The 17,298-nt window shown below is 44.9% G+C and overlaps 2 protein-coding genes across 9 annotated transcripts in view; one reads left to right on the top strand and one right to left on the bottom strand.

Moving 5' to 3' along the window:
* Positions 1 to 8,487, bottom strand: part of LOC133539563 (protein argonaute-4) — a 53,728-nt gene extending 45,241 nt beyond the window's left edge. For all 6 annotated transcript variants that reach the window (XM_061881567.1, XM_061881568.1, XM_061881569.1 and 3 more), the window contains exon 1: positions 8,264 to 8,487. In XM_061881567.1, the coding sequence (XP_061737551.1) occupies positions 8,264 to 8,282 (19 nt within the window). In that variant the 5' untranslated portion in view covers positions 8,283 to 8,487. The remainder of the gene's footprint in view (positions 1 to 8,263) is intronic.
* LOC133539562 (claspin-like) overlaps positions 7,561 to 17,298 on the top strand; it is a 28,701-nt gene continuing 18,963 nt past the window's right edge. The window contains exon 1 of one of the 3 annotated variants that reach the window (XM_061881562.1): positions 7,561 to 7,700. In XM_061881562.1, the coding sequence (XP_061737546.1) occupies positions 7,680 to 7,700 (21 nt within the window). In that variant the 5' untranslated portion in view covers positions 7,561 to 7,679. Of the gene's footprint in view, positions 7,701 to 14,475; positions 14,751 to 17,298 lie in introns of those variants that run through there. The other 2 variants (XM_061881563.1, XM_061881561.1) reach the window with 2 other exon arrangements.

Raw genomic sequence — 17,298 nt, 5'->3', positions numbered from 1 at the left:
TACTCTGGAATGCCCTCCCAGTAACAGTTCGAGATGCCACCTCAGAAGAAGCATTTAAGTCTCACCTTAAAACTCAGTTGTATACTCTAGCCTTTAAATAGACTCCCTTTTTAGACCAGTTGATCTGCTGTTTCTTTTCTTTTTCTCCTATGTCCCACTCTCCCTTGTGGAGGGGGTCCGGTCCGATCCGGTGGCCGTGGATGACGTACTGGCTGTCTAGAGCCAGGATGAACCGCTCATCCAGAGTCGGGACCCAGGATGGACCGCTCGCCTGTGTATAGGCTGGGGACATCCCTGCGCTGCTGATCCACCTCCGCTTGGGATGGTTTCCTGATGGCTCTGCTGTGAATGGGACTCTCGCTGCTGTGTTGGATCCGCTTTGGACTGGACACTCGCAGCTGTGTTGGATCCATTATGGATTGAACTTTCACAGTATCATGTTAGACCCGCTCGACATCCATTGCTTTCGTCCTCTCCAAGGTTCTCATAGTCATCATTGTCACTGGCGTCCCACTGGGTGTGAGTTTTCCTTGCCCTTATGTGGGCTTACCGAGGATGTCGTAGTGGTTTGTGCAGCCCTTTGAGACACTAGTGATTTAGGGCTATATAAGTAAACACTGATTGATTGATTGACAAATAAGATGCCAAAAACCAACCACTTCAATGTGGTATTGGACAGAAAGGACTTTTTTTCTCCTCCATTTGAAAATGCTGACATTATCACTACTTTCTGATTACAATCAATGCATGTCATCAGAATCAGGTAATACATCACCTTATATTCTTGTCTTCATGAAAGTAAGGAATTTGTGGTAAACATGCTCTTTAGGGCTGGGCGATATTTCGATATAAACGATATATCGCGGGCTTGTGCGTTTTAAGAAAAAGACTATATTGTGATATTCGATTATACGTTCTCACGCGGTTGCTTTTAACTGTTTAACTGCGGGCATTACATTACAGGTTCTTCTTGCACTTTCCTGTCTCTCCTTCTCACAGACAGTACGCACACCTTCTTCCACACGTCACATACGTATAAGCCCTTGCGGAGCGGAGAGGTAGCTGCATGGATAATGTTAGCTGTGATGCTAGCAGAGCCGTGCGAGTGGTGATATGAGAGAAAGAAGGTACGAATGAAGGAAGAATTAATTCCCAAGAAAAACAGCAGGGGGTCCATCGTCTGGCGGTGGTTCGCCTTCAAGCGGGAAGATGTCGAATAGACAACTTTAATTTGTCAAGTGTGGGGCACAAGCGTTGCTACCAGAAGTAGCATTACTGCTAATATGTAGCATCATTTGAAAAGTCACCCGCTAACGGTTTAATAAATACAGTTTTGGTCAATTGACTTAGTTCTGATTCCCCTCTCTGCATGGAAGTTTTAAATGAGCATATATTAAAGGCCTACTGAAATGAGATGTTCTTATTTAAACGGGGATAGCAGGTCCATTCTATGTGTCATACTTCATCATTTCGCCATATTGCCATATTTTTGCTGAAAGGATTTAGTAGAGAACATCCACGATAAAGTTTGCAACTTTTGGTCACTAATAAAAAAGCCTTGCCTGTACCGGAAGTAGCAGACGATGTGCTCGTGACGTCACTGGTTGTAGAGCTCCTCACATTGTTTATAATCATGGCCACCAGCAGCGAGAGCAATTCGGACGGAGAAAGCAAAGATTTCCCTATTAATTTGAGCGAGGATGAAAGATTCGTGGATGAGGATAGTGAGAGTGAAGGACTAGAGGGAAAAAAAAAAAAAAGGCAAGGGCAGTGGGAGCGATTCAGATGTTATTAGATACATTTACTGGGATAATTCTGGAAGATCCCTTATCTGCTTATTGTGTTACTAGTGTTTTAGTGAGATTATATGGTACCTGAAAGTCGGAGGGGGGTGGCCACGGGTGTGATGACCGCCAGTGTCTCCGGTGGGAGGAGGTAAGAGAGTCCGCAGCTGCAGGAGGACGCAAGCTCCGCTCATGTCTACGGTAAGAGCCGACGTATTAACACATATTTCTCACTGAAACCTGCCGGTTGACATGTGGTAGAGAACCATGTTCGCTTGACCGCTCTGTTCCATAGTAAAGCTTCACCTTTGGGAATGTAAACAAGGAAACACCGGCTGTGTTTGTGTTGCTAAAGGCAGCTGCAATACACCGCTTCCCACCTACATCTTTCTTCTTTGACTTCTCCATTATTAAGTGAACAAATTGCAAAAGATTCAGCCACACAGATGTCCAGAATAATGTGTAATTATGCGATGAAAAGAGACGACTTTTTGCCGTGAGCGGGGCTGGAAGAACATGTCCGCGACAACCGGTGACGTCAAGCGGACGTGTCATCATACCGCGACGTTTTCAACAGGATACTTCGCGGGAAATTTAAAATTGCAATTTAGTAAACTAAACGGGCCGTATTGGCATGTGTTGCAATGTTAATATTTCATCATTGATATATAAACTATCAGACTGCGTGGTCGCTAGTAGTGGCTTTCAGTAGGACTTTAATGCAGTATGAACAAGAATGTTTTAATGTACACACATAGAATCATCATACTGCTGTGATTATATGCATCAACTGTTAATTCAAGGCCAAGGCAAAATATCGAAATGTATATTGTGTATTGCGATATGGTCTAAAAATATTGAGATATTTAAAAAAAGGCCATATCGCCCAGGCCTAATGCTCTTGTTATCATTTAACTTGTTAAAAAAACATCTTTCATAAATAAATAAATATGAATTATATAGGGTTTCACGGTGGCAGAGGGGTTAGTGCGTCTGCCTCCCAATACGAAGGCCCTGAGTAGTCAGGGTTCAATCCTGGGCTCGGGATCTTTCTGTGTGGAGTTTGCATGTCCTCCCCGTGAATGCGTGGGTTCCCTACGGGTACTCTGGCTTCCTGCCAGTTCCAAAGACATACACCTGGGGATAGGTTCATTGGCAACACTAAATTGGCCCGTGTGTGTGAATGTGAGTGTGAATGTTGTCTGTCTATATGTGTTGGCCCTGCGATGAGGTGGCGACTTGTCCAGGGTGTACTCCGCCTTCCGCCCGATTGTAGCTGAGATAGGCACCAGCATCCCCCGCGACCCCAAAGGGAATAAGCGGTAGAAAATTAGGTCCATCAGTGCTAAATATTATAAAATTATCACTTTCCTCGGGCACTGTTCCCGTTGCATTCAAAAAAGCGGTTATTCATCCTCTCCTTAAAAGACCTAACCTCGATCCAGACCTCATGGTAAACTACCGACCGGTGTCTCACCTTCCCTTTATTTCGAAAATCCTCGAAAAAATTGTTGCAGAGCAGCTAAATGAGCACTTAGCGTTTAACAATCTATGTGAAACCTTTCAATCCGGTTTCAGGGCAAATCACTCGACTGAGACAGCCCTCGCAAAACTGACTAATGATCTATTGCTAACGATGGACTCTGATGCGTCATCTATGTTGCTGCTCCTCGATCTTAGCGCTGCTTTCGATACCGTCGATCATAATATTTTATTAGAGCGTATCAAAATACGAATTGGTATTTCAGACTCAGCCCTGTCATGGTTTAACTCTTATCTTACTGATAGGATGCAGTGCGTCTCCTATAACAGTGTGACCTCGGACTATGTTAAGGTAACGTGTGGAGTTCCCCAGGGTTCGGTCCTTGGCCCTGTACTTTTCAGCATCTACATGCTGCCGCTAGGTGACGTCATACGCAAATACGGTATTAGCTTTCACTGTTATGCTGATGACACCCAACTTTACATGCCCCTAAAGCTGACCAAAACGCCGGACTGTAGTCAGTTGGAAACGTGTCTTAATGAAATTAAACAATGGATGTCCGCTAACTTTTTGCAACTTAATGCCAAAAAAACGGAAATGCTGATTATCGGTCCTGCTAGACACCGACCTCTATTTAATAATACAACTTTAACATTTGACAACCAAATAATAAAACAAGGTGACTCTGTAAAAAATCTGGGTATTATCTTCGACCCAACTCTCTCCTTTGAGTCACACATTAAAAGCGTTACTAAAACGGCCTTCTTTCATCTCCGTAATATCGCTAAAATTCGCTCCATTTTGTCCACTAAAGACGCCGAGATCATTATCCATGCGTTTGTTACGTCTCGTCTCGATTACTGTAACGTATTATTTTCGGGTCTCCCAATGTCTAGCATTAAAAGATTACAGTTGGTACAAAATGCGGCTGCTAGACTTTTGACAAGAACAAGAAAGTTTGATCATATTACGCCTGTACTGGCTCACCTGCACTGGCTTCCTGTACACTTAAGATGTGACTTTAAGGTTTTACTACTTACGTATAAAATACTACACGGTCTAGCTCCAGCCTATCTTGCCGATTGTATTGTACCATATGTCCCGGCAAGAAATCTGCGTTCAAAAGACTCCGGCTTATTAGTGATTCCTAGAGCTCAAAAAAAGTCTGCGGGCTATAGAGCGTTTTCCGTTCGGGCTCCAGTACTCTGGAATGCCCTCCCGGTAACAGTTCGAGATGCTACCTCAGTAGAAGCATTTAAGTCTCATCTTAAAACTCATCTGTATACTCTAGCCTTTAAATAGACCTCCTTTTTAGACCAGTTGATCTGCCGCTTCTTTTCTTTCTCCTATGTCCCCCCCTCCCTTGTGGAGGGGGTCCGGTCCGATGACCATGGATGAAGTACTGACTGTCCAGAGTCGAGACCCAGGATGGACCGCTCGTCGGGACCCAGGATGGACCGCTCGCCTGTATCGGTTGGGGACATCTCTATGCTGCTGATCCGCTTGAGATGGTTTCCTGTGGACGGGACTTTCACTGCTGTCTTGGAGCCACTATGGATTGAACTTTCACAGTATCATGTTAGACCCGCTCGACATCCATTGCTTTCGGTCCCCTAGAGGGGGGGGGTTGCCCACATCTGAGGTCCTCTCCAAGGTTTCTCATAGTCAGCATTGTCGCTGGCGTCCCACTGAATGTGAATTCTCCCTGCCCACTGGGTGTGAGTTTTCCTTGCCCTTTTGTGGGTTCTTCCGAGGATGTTGTAGTCGTAATGATTTGTGCAGTCCTTTGAGACATTTGTGATTTGGGGCTATATAAATAAACATTGATTGATTGATTGATTGAAAATGGATGGATGGATGAATTATATACATATATAAATATATGAATGGAGGTAGATCCCCTTGACTTGATCAAATGAAAAGTAGCTCCTCAGAACACAACCTAATTAAAATTGTGTTTAAGGACACTAGTTTCAAACCAAACCATAATTCAGATTTTCTTTGCCTGATGTATTTAAATGCAGAGATTGTTGAAAAAAATGGTGATATGATCTCCCCTTAAAGGCGTCCAGTTGTTAAGCAATCTCAAACAAGAGGAGGAAGGATGTCTTTGTGTAAAAAAAACATTTTTGAGGGTGTACGCTTCCCCAAGACCACTGCACTCCCGGGAAGTGGCTTTGTTGTCATATGGCAGATGCTGCAACCGTGTGTGATGGCTAAAAAGCTACATCAGTCCCGTCTATTCTCGCTGTGCCCTCCCATGCGCATGGCTACCAGCCACGCAGTCGCAATATCAAGACCGATTCTAAGTCACTGTTAGATTCTCGCTTTGATACTTAAAGGTCTACTGAAAGCCACTACTACCGACCACACAGTCTGATAGTTTATATATCAATGATGAAATTTTAACATTGCAAAACATGCCAATACGGCTTTTTTAGTTTACTAAATTACAATTTTAGATTTCCCGCAGTTTCCTGTTGAAAACGTCGCGGAATGATGACGCGATGACGACGCGTGTTTGTGACGAAATTGGTTGGAGCGGGCATATTAGCCCAGCACCACTTGCAGCTAAAAGTCATCTCTTTATATCGCTCAATTACACAGTATTTTGGACATCTGGGATGCTGAATCTTTTGCAATTTGTTCAATTAATAATGGAGAAGTCTAAGTAGAAAGATGGAGGTGGGAAGCTTTTAGCCTTTAGCCACAGACACACGGTGTTTCCTTGTTTAAAATTACCGGAGATGAAGCTTTACCATGGATCAGAGCGGTCAAGCGAACATGGATCCGACTACATGTCAACCGGCAGTTTTCGGTGAGAAAATTGTGGAAATAAGTCGCCTCTTACTGGAGATCAGCGGAGATCTGCCGTGACTTCTCTCAGAGACACTAAAACACTAGCAACACAATAGGCAGATAAGGGATTTTCCAGAATTATCCAAGGAAATGTGCTAATATCTGAATCACTCTCACTGCAATGGCCTTTTTTTTTTTTTCTTTCTAGTCCTTCACTCTAAATCAAGGATCGGGAACATTTTTGGCTGAGAGAGCCAAATATTTTAAAAAGTATTTCCGTAAGAGCCATATAAAAAAATGTTCAACACTGAACAACTAAATGTGTGCATTTTTAAGTAAGACCAACATTTCTAGAGTATAATAGGTCTCTTATTCTTTGTAATAGCATTGTTACTCTGAAGCTAACTGTGGAGTGGGCGTGGCCTGCCGGCCTGCAGCGAAGCGGGGTGTTGCCAGGATCGGCCTCGAAATCAACAATAGATGCGTAGATGGCCCACCTTTGCCTTGTTATCTAATCACCTCTCGCTCTGTTATAAGCAGCAGCCAGGAGGACAGATGGGGTTGGGGCTGGAGCCAGAGCTTGATCGAGAACGAAAGAGGAAAAGAAAATTGCTAGGAAGCAACTGAGAGACTTATTGAAAAATAAAACAATATTGTAACCCTGAAACAGGCTCTCATGTCGGTGCTTGGTGGTCTGAAGAACCCCCAAGAGGGCAAGCCCCACACTAACCAATATTAAATACATAACTTCTTACCATTAACGCAACTTCTTGAACAGGTGCGGTAAAAAACGGACGGATGGATTCAAAATGCATGAGAATTTTTTTATATTTTGAACGTTATTTTTAACACTGTGATTACAAGTGGAATTATTAATTACTTATCGTGTTACGCAATGTCAGCTCAGATTTATCCGAGAGCCAGATGCAGTCATCAAAAGAGCCACATCTGGCTCTAGAGCCATAGGTTCCCTACCCCTGGTCTAAATGACCTCATCTACGAATCTTTCATCCTCGCACAAATTAATGGGGAAATTGTCGCTCTCTCGGTCCGAATAGCTCTAGCTGCTGCTGGCTATGATTGTAAACAATGTGAGGATGTGAGGAGCCCTACAACAAGTGACGTCACGCGCACATCGTCTGCTACTTCCGGTAAAGGCAAGGCTTTTTTATTAGTGACCTAAAGTTGCGAAATTTATTGTCGGTTTTCTCTACTAAATCCTTTCAGCAAAAATATGGCAATATCGCGAATGATCAAGTATGACACATAGAATGGACCTGCTATCCCCGTTTAAATAAGAAAATGTAATTTCAGTAGGCCTTTAAGCAATCTCAAACAAGAGAGAATGGATGTCTTTGTGTAAAATAAAAACATAATTTTGTGGGTGTACGCTTCCCCAAGACCACTGCACTGCCGGGAAGTGGCTTTGTTGTCATATGGCAGATGCTGCAACCGTGTGTGATGGCTAAAAAGCGACATCAGTCCAGTCTATTCCCGCTGTGCCCTCCCATGCGCATGGCTACCAGCCACGCAGAGTCGCAATATCAAGACCGATTCTAAGGTATCAGCCATCCTGGACGAAGACACGCCGTTGCTGATGGCGACGACTCGAGATGAAAGGATGCAAAATATCGGTAAAAAAAATCGTCAGTTGACCCTAGACGGAAATGTCCTCGTTTTGTCTGAAATGTAAAAACGTGTGTTAAGAAGGTATAGACACACCACGACGCATGTCCTCGTTTTGTCTGAAATGTAAAAACGTGTGTTAAGAAGGTAAACACACTACGACGCATGTCCTCGTTTTGTCTGAAATGTAAAAACGTGTGTTAAGAAGGTAAACACACTACGACGCGGAAGGAAGGAAGGAAGGGAGGGAGGTCCTAGTTAAATCCCCACTCACACAATACCAGCCCCGACACGACGGAGCTGTGCGTGCCTCACATAAATAAAAGCCCACGGACGTACGCGCAATACACGCAGAATCGACGTAAACAGCAAACGTTTCACCCAGCGTCAACATTGTCAGGCTACGATACGACGGGGGTGGGCCTCGGTGTGTTTCGTCGCCAGCTCGCCGGAGGCCTCACTGCAGCCGCGGCCCCCAGTGAAGCGGCACACCTGAGCACACGAGTCGCATGCGCGGCTCACGCCGTCCTCACTCCCCCGCCCCCCTTACTCATTTGTCTCGCTTCCTTACCGGGTCCGAGCGCTTCCATTGCCGAGGCCTCTCTCTCCGACTCTGTCCCGGCCTGGCGGCTCCGTACCGACGCTGAAATTGGGGGCGGTATCGCGAAGCTTAAAGTGGCTAATTTAAGAAAAAGGAATAAAAGACAGCGACGTGTGTGCTGCTGACTGGGCTGCTTGACCCGAACTACTGATACCGTCGCTTCTGGCGCTGGGGCATTTTGTAACTGCGCATGCGCCGGTCCGAAGCCCTCGGTCGCATTGTGCGCATGCGTACAACAATTGAGCGCTAATAAAACTTTGATGACTAACAGCAAATCTGAGTTATATGAGTGATTCCCAACCTTATTTCAGTGATGTACCCCCAGTGAACATGTTTTTAATTCAAGTACCCCCTAATCCAGGGGTGTCCAAAGTGCAGCCCGGGGGCCATTTACGGCCCGCAGCTAATCGTTTACCGGCCCACCACACATTCTGCAAAAATTGCAAAATTGATAGTATTGCAAAAATAAAAAATACAAAAATGTAAGAAAAGTGGAATGAGGTGAAATCTAATGAGGAAAAAGTAGCAATGTTGACACAAAGCTAGAAAAAAAAAAGAAAAAAAATGTATGTTATAATAAATTATTACGGCGTGGCGCAGTGGAAGAGTGGCCGTGTGCAACCCGAGGGTCCCTGGTTCAATCCCCACCTAGTACCAACCTCGTCACATCCATTGTGTCCTGAGCAAGACACTTCACCCTTGCTCCTGATGGGCAGGGATGGGAATTTTCCACGGATCCTAGGAATTCTGACGATTTTGGCGCCGTCAGGGTCATTTATATAATATAATGCCAATGTATGAAGGCACCAGATTGGCTAGCTCTACTGTCAGCTGACGACATCAACCAATGACATTGCCCGTTACAGACGTCTGCACCAATGACGTTGCCCGTTACAGACGTCTGCACGCGTCTGCACCGATGACATTGCCCGTTACAGACGTCTGCACCAATGACGTTGCCCGTTACAGACGTCTGCACGCGTCTGCACCAATGACATTGCCCGTTACAGACGTCTGCACGCGTCTGCACGCGTCTGCACCGATGACGTTGCCCGTTACAGACGTCTGCACGCGTCTGCACCGATGACATTGCCCGTTACAGACGTCTGCACGCGTCTGCACCGATGACATTGCCCGTTACAGACGTCTGCACGCGTCTGCACCGATGACATTGCCCGTTACAGACGTCTGCACGCGTCTGCACCGATGACATTGCCCGTTACAGACGTCTGCACGCGTCTGCACCGATGACATTGCCCGTTACAGACGTCTGCACGCGTCTGCACCGATGACATTGCCCGTTACAGACGTCTGCACGCGTCTGCACCGATGACATTGCCCGTTACAGACGTCTGCACGCGTCTGCACCGATGACGTTGCCTGTTACAGACGTCTGCACGCGTCTGCACCGATGACATTGCCCGTTACAGACGTCTGCACGCGTCTGCACGCGGCTGCACCGATGACATTGCCCGTTACAGACGTCTGGACGGGTCTGCACCAATGACGTTGCCCGTTACAGATGTCTGCACGCGTCTGCACCGATGACATTGCCCGTTACAGACGTCTGGACGGGTCTGCACCAATGACGTTGCCCGTTACAGATGTCTGCACGCGTCTGCACCGATGACATTGCCCGTTACAGACGTCTGCACGCGTCTGCACCGATGACGTTGCCTGTTACAGACGTCTGCACGCGTCTGCACCGATGACATTGCCCGTTACAGACGTCTGCACGCGTCTGCACGCGTCTGCACCGATGACATTGCCCGTTACAGATGTCTGGACGGGTCTGCACCAATGACGTTGCCCGTTACAGATGTCTGCACGCGTCTGCACCGATGACATTGCCCGTTACAGACGTCTGCACGCGTCTGCACCGATGACATTGCCCGTTACAGACGTCTGCACGCGTCTGCACCGATGACATTGCCCGTTACAGACGTCTGCACGCGTCTGCACCGATGACATTGCCCGTTACAGACGTCTGCACGCGTCTGCACCGATGACGTTGCCCGTTACAGACGTCTGCACGCGTCTGCACCGATGACATTGCCCGTTACAGACGTCTGCACGCGTCTGCACGCGTCTGCACCGATGACATTGCCCGTTACAGACGTCTGCACGCGTCTGCACCGATGACATTGCCCGTTACAGACGTCTGCACGCGTCTGCACCGATGACATTGCCCGTTACAGACGTCTGCACGCGTCTGCACCGATGACATTGCCCGTTACAGACGTCTGCACGCGTCTGCACCGATGACGTTGCCCGTTACAGACGTCTGCACGCGTCTGCACCGATGACATTGCCCGTTACAGACGTCTGCACGCGTCTGCACGCGGCTGCACCGATGACATTGCCCGTTACAGACGTCTGGACGGGTCTGCACCAATGACGTTGCCCGTTACAGATGTCTGCACGCGTCTGCACCGATGACATTGCCCGTTACAGACGTCTGGACGGGTCTGCACCAATGACGTTGCCCGTTACAGATGTCTGCACGCGTCTGCACCGATGACATTGCCCGTTACAGACGTCTGCACGCGTCTGCACCGATGACGTTGCCTGTTACAGACGTCTGCACGCGTCTGCACCGATGACATTGCCCGTTACAGACGTCTGCACGCGTCTGCACGCGTCTGCACCGATGACATTGCCCGTTACAGATGTCTGGACGGGTCTGCACCAATGACGTTGCCCGTTACAGATGTCTGCACGCGTCTGCACCGATGACATTGCCCGTTACAGACGTCTGCACGCGTCTGCACGCGTCTGCACGCGTCTGCACCGATGACATTGCCCGTTACAGACGTCTGCACGCGTCTGCACGCGTCTGCACGCGTCTGCACCGATGACATTGCCCGTTACAGACGTCTGCACGCGTCTGCACGCGTCTGCACGCGTCTGCACCAATGACATTGCCCGTTACAGACGTCTGCACGCATCTGCACCAATGACATTGCCCGTTACAGACGTCTGCACGCGTCGTCTGCCGACAATATCTAGTCCCTGATCCTCAATTATTGTGAGCGTTTCTGAACTATATTCTGTTTATATTGGTTGTGTTTATCGGCGACTAATCTGGAAAGAAAACACAGTAGCTCTCAATTAACACGTTTCTTTATTGACAAAACAGTTTCAGACATGGTTAAGCATATTCAAGATGTTAATGCTTCATTAGCGAAAGATACCGATAAGGGCGTGGGAAACAAGTGGAACTGGGCATGGCTCGATATATCTATCAAACTGAAGGTGAAGATTAACAACAATATCGTAGAAGTAGACGAACTGATCAGCGATTTCATTGCAAAGTGCGATGAACTGGGACGTGCTCAGTGCTTATGTTGCAAGGACATTGTGAACTATGGATCTCAGGGAAAGGTGGCACACTCTGACCACGCGAAATCGCCAAGGCATCTAAGTAAAGGGAGTTTACGGAGAAGTAATTTTTCACTGGGATCTGCCTTCAAGCAGAAGTCAAACATCGTCACAAATGCAGACTCAAATCAACTATGGAATCCATTTGTAGGCCTATTTTTGTCTATAATCTAAAAGTGTGCAAGAATTTGATATATGTGTAAACTTGTATACATAAATTTCATCACATGATACATTTTTATGAAAATATTTGCTAATAAATGTGAAATTTTGGTCAGGAGAATATTGTTAGATTTTGACTCAAAATAGCAGGAAATGCATCCTAAGCTAACATAGATTTCAAAATTTTTCTGGGGGACCATGCCCCCCGACCCCCCTAGCAGGCAAGTGCACTGAGTGCCCTCGAGTGCGGCCGCTGTGCGGTGTTTTAGGATCAAAAAAATTTCAGATGATTTTGTAAATCTTCATTCCCATCCCTGGATGGGTACTGGTTAGCGCCTTGCATGACAGCTCCCTCCATCAGTGTGTGAATGCGCTTTGAGTACCTTGAAGGTAGAAAAGCGCTATACAAGAACAACCCATTTATCATTTACTTAGAAATTATCACTTTAAAATGTTTTATGTGGAAAAAATATTGCATATGTTGTGTGGTTGCCATTTAAAAACATCAACGTTTTGACAAAAGAGCATAAAACAAACAAAATAATAGACAGAAAAATCGACAGATATATCGGATATATTGAAATTTAAGTGTTAAAAGTAAAAAAAAAAGTAATAAAAATGTATCACTTTATGAGTGGGGAACCTTTCGGATCTCAAATATATTTAGTAGGATTTTATTTAACTTTTCACTGTGATTACTCAAAAATATTAAATAATCAAAATCAATGGTGTCCTGCATTATTGATCTTTGAGGGCTTTAATTGCTAAATAAAGGAACTCTCCTGAAGGAATCAATAAAGTACTATCTATCTATCTAAATACTGCATATTTCAGTTTTACTATAAAAAACATAGTTGTCTTTGACAGAAAAGGCATAAAACCTTATTTGTTTTACTTTATATCAACTTCAAGTTGATAAAGAGATTTACTGTAAGCATTAAATAAAAAATAATAATAATTTGACTTATTTTTAACATTTTAGTGACTGAGAACCTCTATGCTCCCCAGGAACCCTAAGGATTAAAAAAACTATCCATATATTTTGATATGGTTTGATAATGAAAAATATCAAAATGGCCCCCGCATGCTTTAATTTTTCCGTGTGTCTCTGTGGAAAAAGTTTGGACACCCCTGCCCTAATCAGAGCAAATCATTTTTAGTTGAAAAAAAGAGATACAGAAGTAAAATACAGCACTATGTCATCAGTTTCTGATTTATTAAATTGTATAACAGTGCAAAATATTGCTCATTTGTAGTGATCTTTCTTGAACTATTTGGAAAAAATATATATAAAAATAACTAAAAACTTGTTGAAAAGTAAACAAGTGATTCAATTCTAAATGCATATTTCTCCACATAGAAGTAATCATCAACTTAAAGTGCCCTCTTTGGGGATTGTAATAGAGATCCATCTGGATTCATCAACTTACTTCTAAAAATAAATCTTTAACATCAATATTTATGGAACATGTCCACAAAAAATCTAGCTGTCAACACTGAATATTGCATTGTTGCATTTATTTTCATAGTTTATGAACTTACATTCATATATTTTGTTGAAGTATTATTCAATGAATATATTTAGAAAGGATTTTTGAATTGTGGCTATTTTTAGAATATTTTTTAAAAATCTCACGTACCCCTTGGCATACCTTCAAGTACCCCCAGGGGTACGCGTTCCCCCATTTGAGAACCATTGGTGTAGGTCAGTGGTCCCGCCCCAACCTTTTTGTGTCAACGCTTGAAAATTTGTCCCACGGACTGTATCCCTGCAGACTGCATTGATCTATATTGATATATAATGTATATATTGTGTTTTTTTATGATGATTTAATAATAAAAAAAATATATATATATTATTTTCATTTTATTTTTATTTTTTTTCTTGTGCGGCCCGGTACCAATCGCTCTGTGGACCGATAAGTCCACAGACCATAAGACCATAAGTGTTTACATTTTGTTTTTTATTTATTATTTTACTTATTTTTTGTCTGGTTTTGTATTTGCTCTGTATCATTCCGTGAGGTGTATATTATATTATTACTATTATTTTCTTGGTTTGGTTTATACTTTATGAAGTTTTGCACTTGTTGTGTTTTTTGTTTTTGATCGTTTCATTACATTTGGATATATGTGTCGGCTTAAATGATATTCATGAAGTAAGATGTTTTATGTCAAAGGGGGCAGGAAATTATAAGATGTTTTATGTCAAAGGGGGCAGGAAATTATAAGATTTTCTTCATCCTGCCCCTTCTCAGGAATTGTGTGAATTTAAATTGTATAAATTTAATTTTTAAAATTGTACTGGGCTGCGGCCCGGTAGTTGGGGACCACTGGTGTAGGTAACATCAAGTATCTGGAAATATTTGAATATCTTCTTTTAAAACATTTTATTTTGGAAATTCTGTATCAGCTTCCGTGTTCTGTTTTTTTTTTTTTATTATTGCTTTCCGTTATGTGCGTTGATCAAATCACAACACGAGGCTTGTGAAAAACAAATCGCTCCTTTTAACAAGCCTGGTCCCGCTCGTGTGAAAAGGTCAGATAACTAAATCGAGCGCTTACTCCGTGACGCCAAAATAAAGGCGGGCCCAAAGCGCTCTACCCGCCAATAGAAACGTGAGCCGTGGGTGATTGACAGCTCAGTGACGCAAACTGCTGGCCAGCTGTCACGGCGCGCGAAAGATCAAATTATTCTCCCACAGTGTGTGTGTGTGTGGAAGAGGCGGGAGGACGAGAAGGAACCGAGAAGGTCGCTAATTATTAACGCGACTTAAATGAGCGACTTCGCCGTGTTGGTGTATAATAAGAGTGTACATGTCGTGGCTGCCACTATTTGACAAGGTGTTTTAATCTACGAAGCGGCGAGTGGGACTCCAACAACGAGATGAGCCTGATCGTTGCGCAACAACAGGTGAGCATAAAGTCTCCATAGTCACACAATAACACGTGTCTGGCCTATAATTGTGTTATAAGGCACTATTTGACGGTTTAAACGTCGACTGTCGTGGTCGCTGTTGCCTCACTATTGTTAGCTTTGGCCGGCTAGCGGGCGACGTTGGTTCCAGCTAGCTCGAGTTCACTTTTTCAGTTGGCGCCTCTTAGTCCAACAATTAGACAAAAGGCAGCTGAAATGGTGACTTTATACTCTAGTTTGAGTTGAGTTGGTGTTTAATTCGAACAAGAATTCATAATTTCTAGGAAGTCTAGGCGATATGGCCTTTTTTTTAATATCTCGATACTTTTAGGCCATTTTACGATACACGATATATATCTCGATATTTTGCCTTAGCCTTGAATGAACACTTGATGCATATAATCACAGCAGTATGATGATTGTATGTGTCTACATTAAAACATTCTTGTGTATACTGCATTAATATATGCTCATTTTAAGCTTTCATACAGAGGGAAATCACAACTAAGTCAATTGACTAAAACTGTATTTAGTAAACAGTTATTAATCAATCAATCATCCATCCATTTTCTACCGCTTATTCCCTTTTGGGGTCGCGGGGGGCCCTGGCGCCTATCTCAGCTACAATCGGGCGGAAGGCGGAGTACACTCTGGACAAGTCGCCACCTCATCGCAGGGCCAGCACAGACAGATAGACAGACAACATTCACACTCACATTCACACACTAGGGCCAATTTAGTGTTGCCAATCAACCTATCCCCAGGTGCATGTCTTTGGAAGTGGGAGGAAGCCGGAGTACCCGGAGGGAACCCACGCAGTCACAGGGAGAACATGCAAACTCCACACAGAAAGATCCCGAGCCTGGATTTGAACCCAGGACTGCAGGAATTTCGTATTGTGAGGCAGACGCACTAACCCCTCTGCTACCGTGAAGCCAAATCAATCAATCAATGTTTATTTATATAGCCCCAAATCACAAATGTCTCAAAGGACTGTACAAACCATTACGACTACGACATCCTCGGAAGAACCCACAAAAGGGCAAGGAAAACTCACACCCAGTGGGCAGGGAGAATTCACATCCAGTGGGACGCCAGTGACAATGCTGACTATGAGAAACCTTGGAGAGGACCTCAGATGTGGGCAACCCCCCCCCCCCCCCCCCCTAGGGGACCAAAAGCAATGGATGTCGAGCGGGTCTAACATGATACTGTGAAAGTTCAATCCATAGTGGCTCCAACACAGTTCAGTTCAAAGCGGATCCAAGACAGCAGCGAGAGTCCCGTCCGCAGGAAACCATCCCAAGGGGAGGCGGATCAGCAGCGTAGAGATGTCCCCAACCGATACACAGGCGAGCGGTCCATCCTGGGTCCCGTCAAGTCAGCTTTATTTGTCAATTTCTTTACATGTAAAGACATACAAAGGAATCAAAATGTTGTTTCGCACTCCCATGCGTTGACAAAAAGAAAAGAAAACACAACAGTAAAGTGCAACGTAAATATCTCTACCTACTAAAATGACAATATATATAGTTCCTATTGTTTTTAAATAGGATATGGCTGTAAACAATAAGTGTTTCATCAGTAGTGCAAATACTTATGATATAGCAGCAGATGTGTGCAATTTTGCATAGTCATTTTTCTGTGGGTCATGGGGTTTAGAGTTCAGGTTGTTCCAGGGAGGGGGATTTCAAAGTCCTGACAGCGTGATGGATCGGGCTGAGGATTGAGGCGGGGGGAGTTCAGCAGCCTAACAGCCTGGTGGTGAAAGCTGTTGGTGAGCCTGGTGGTGCGAGAACGGAGGCTCTTGTATCTTCTTCCAGAGGGAAGGAGGCTGAACAGGTTGTGTGCAGAGTGGCTTGCGTCACTCACAATTGTGAGTGCTTTGCAGGTGAGGCGGGTGGTGTATAAGTCCTGAAGAGATGGGAGTGGTGCACCAATGATTTTCCCAGCTGTTTTCACGATGCGCTGCAGGTCTCTTCTGTTGTATTGAGTGTAGCCCCCGCCCCACACAGTGATGCAGCTAGAAAGGATGCTTTAAATGGTGCCTATGTAAAAAGTGGTCAGGATGGGTGGTGGAGCACTTGCCCGCTTTAGTTTTCGCAGGAAGTAGAGGCGCTGTTGGGCCTTCTTCACCAGTGATGCAGTGTTTGTAGTCCATGACAGGTCCTCACTGATGTGCACCCCCAGGATTTTGGTGCTCCTTACTCTCTCCACTGCAGCACCACCGATGGTCAGTGACAGGTGTTGAGTGTGGCCTCTCTGGAAATTGACAACAATCTCTTTTGTCTTGCTGACATTCAGCAAGAGGTTGTTGTGCCTGCACCACGTGGTCAGGAGGTCCACCTCTTTCCTGTAGTGAGTCTTGTCGCCCTTGGTGACGAGACCCACCAGAGTTGTGTTGTCCGCAAACTTAACGAGGTGGTTGGAACTGTAAGTTGGTGTGCAGTCGTGTGTCAGTAGAGTGAAGAGCAGAGGACTGAGCACACAGCCTTGTGGGGCGCCTGTGCTCAGGGTGATGGTGCTTGAGGTGTTGTTACCAACA

Source organism: Nerophis ophidion, linkage group LG21 (genome assembly GCF_033978795.1).
Source record: "Nerophis ophidion isolate RoL-2023_Sa linkage group LG21, RoL_Noph_v1.0, whole genome shotgun sequence".
NCBI classification, from domain to species: domain Eukaryota; kingdom Metazoa; phylum Chordata; class Actinopteri; order Syngnathiformes; family Syngnathidae; genus Nerophis; species Nerophis ophidion.
This window is presented reverse-complemented; position numbering and strand designations above follow the sequence as displayed.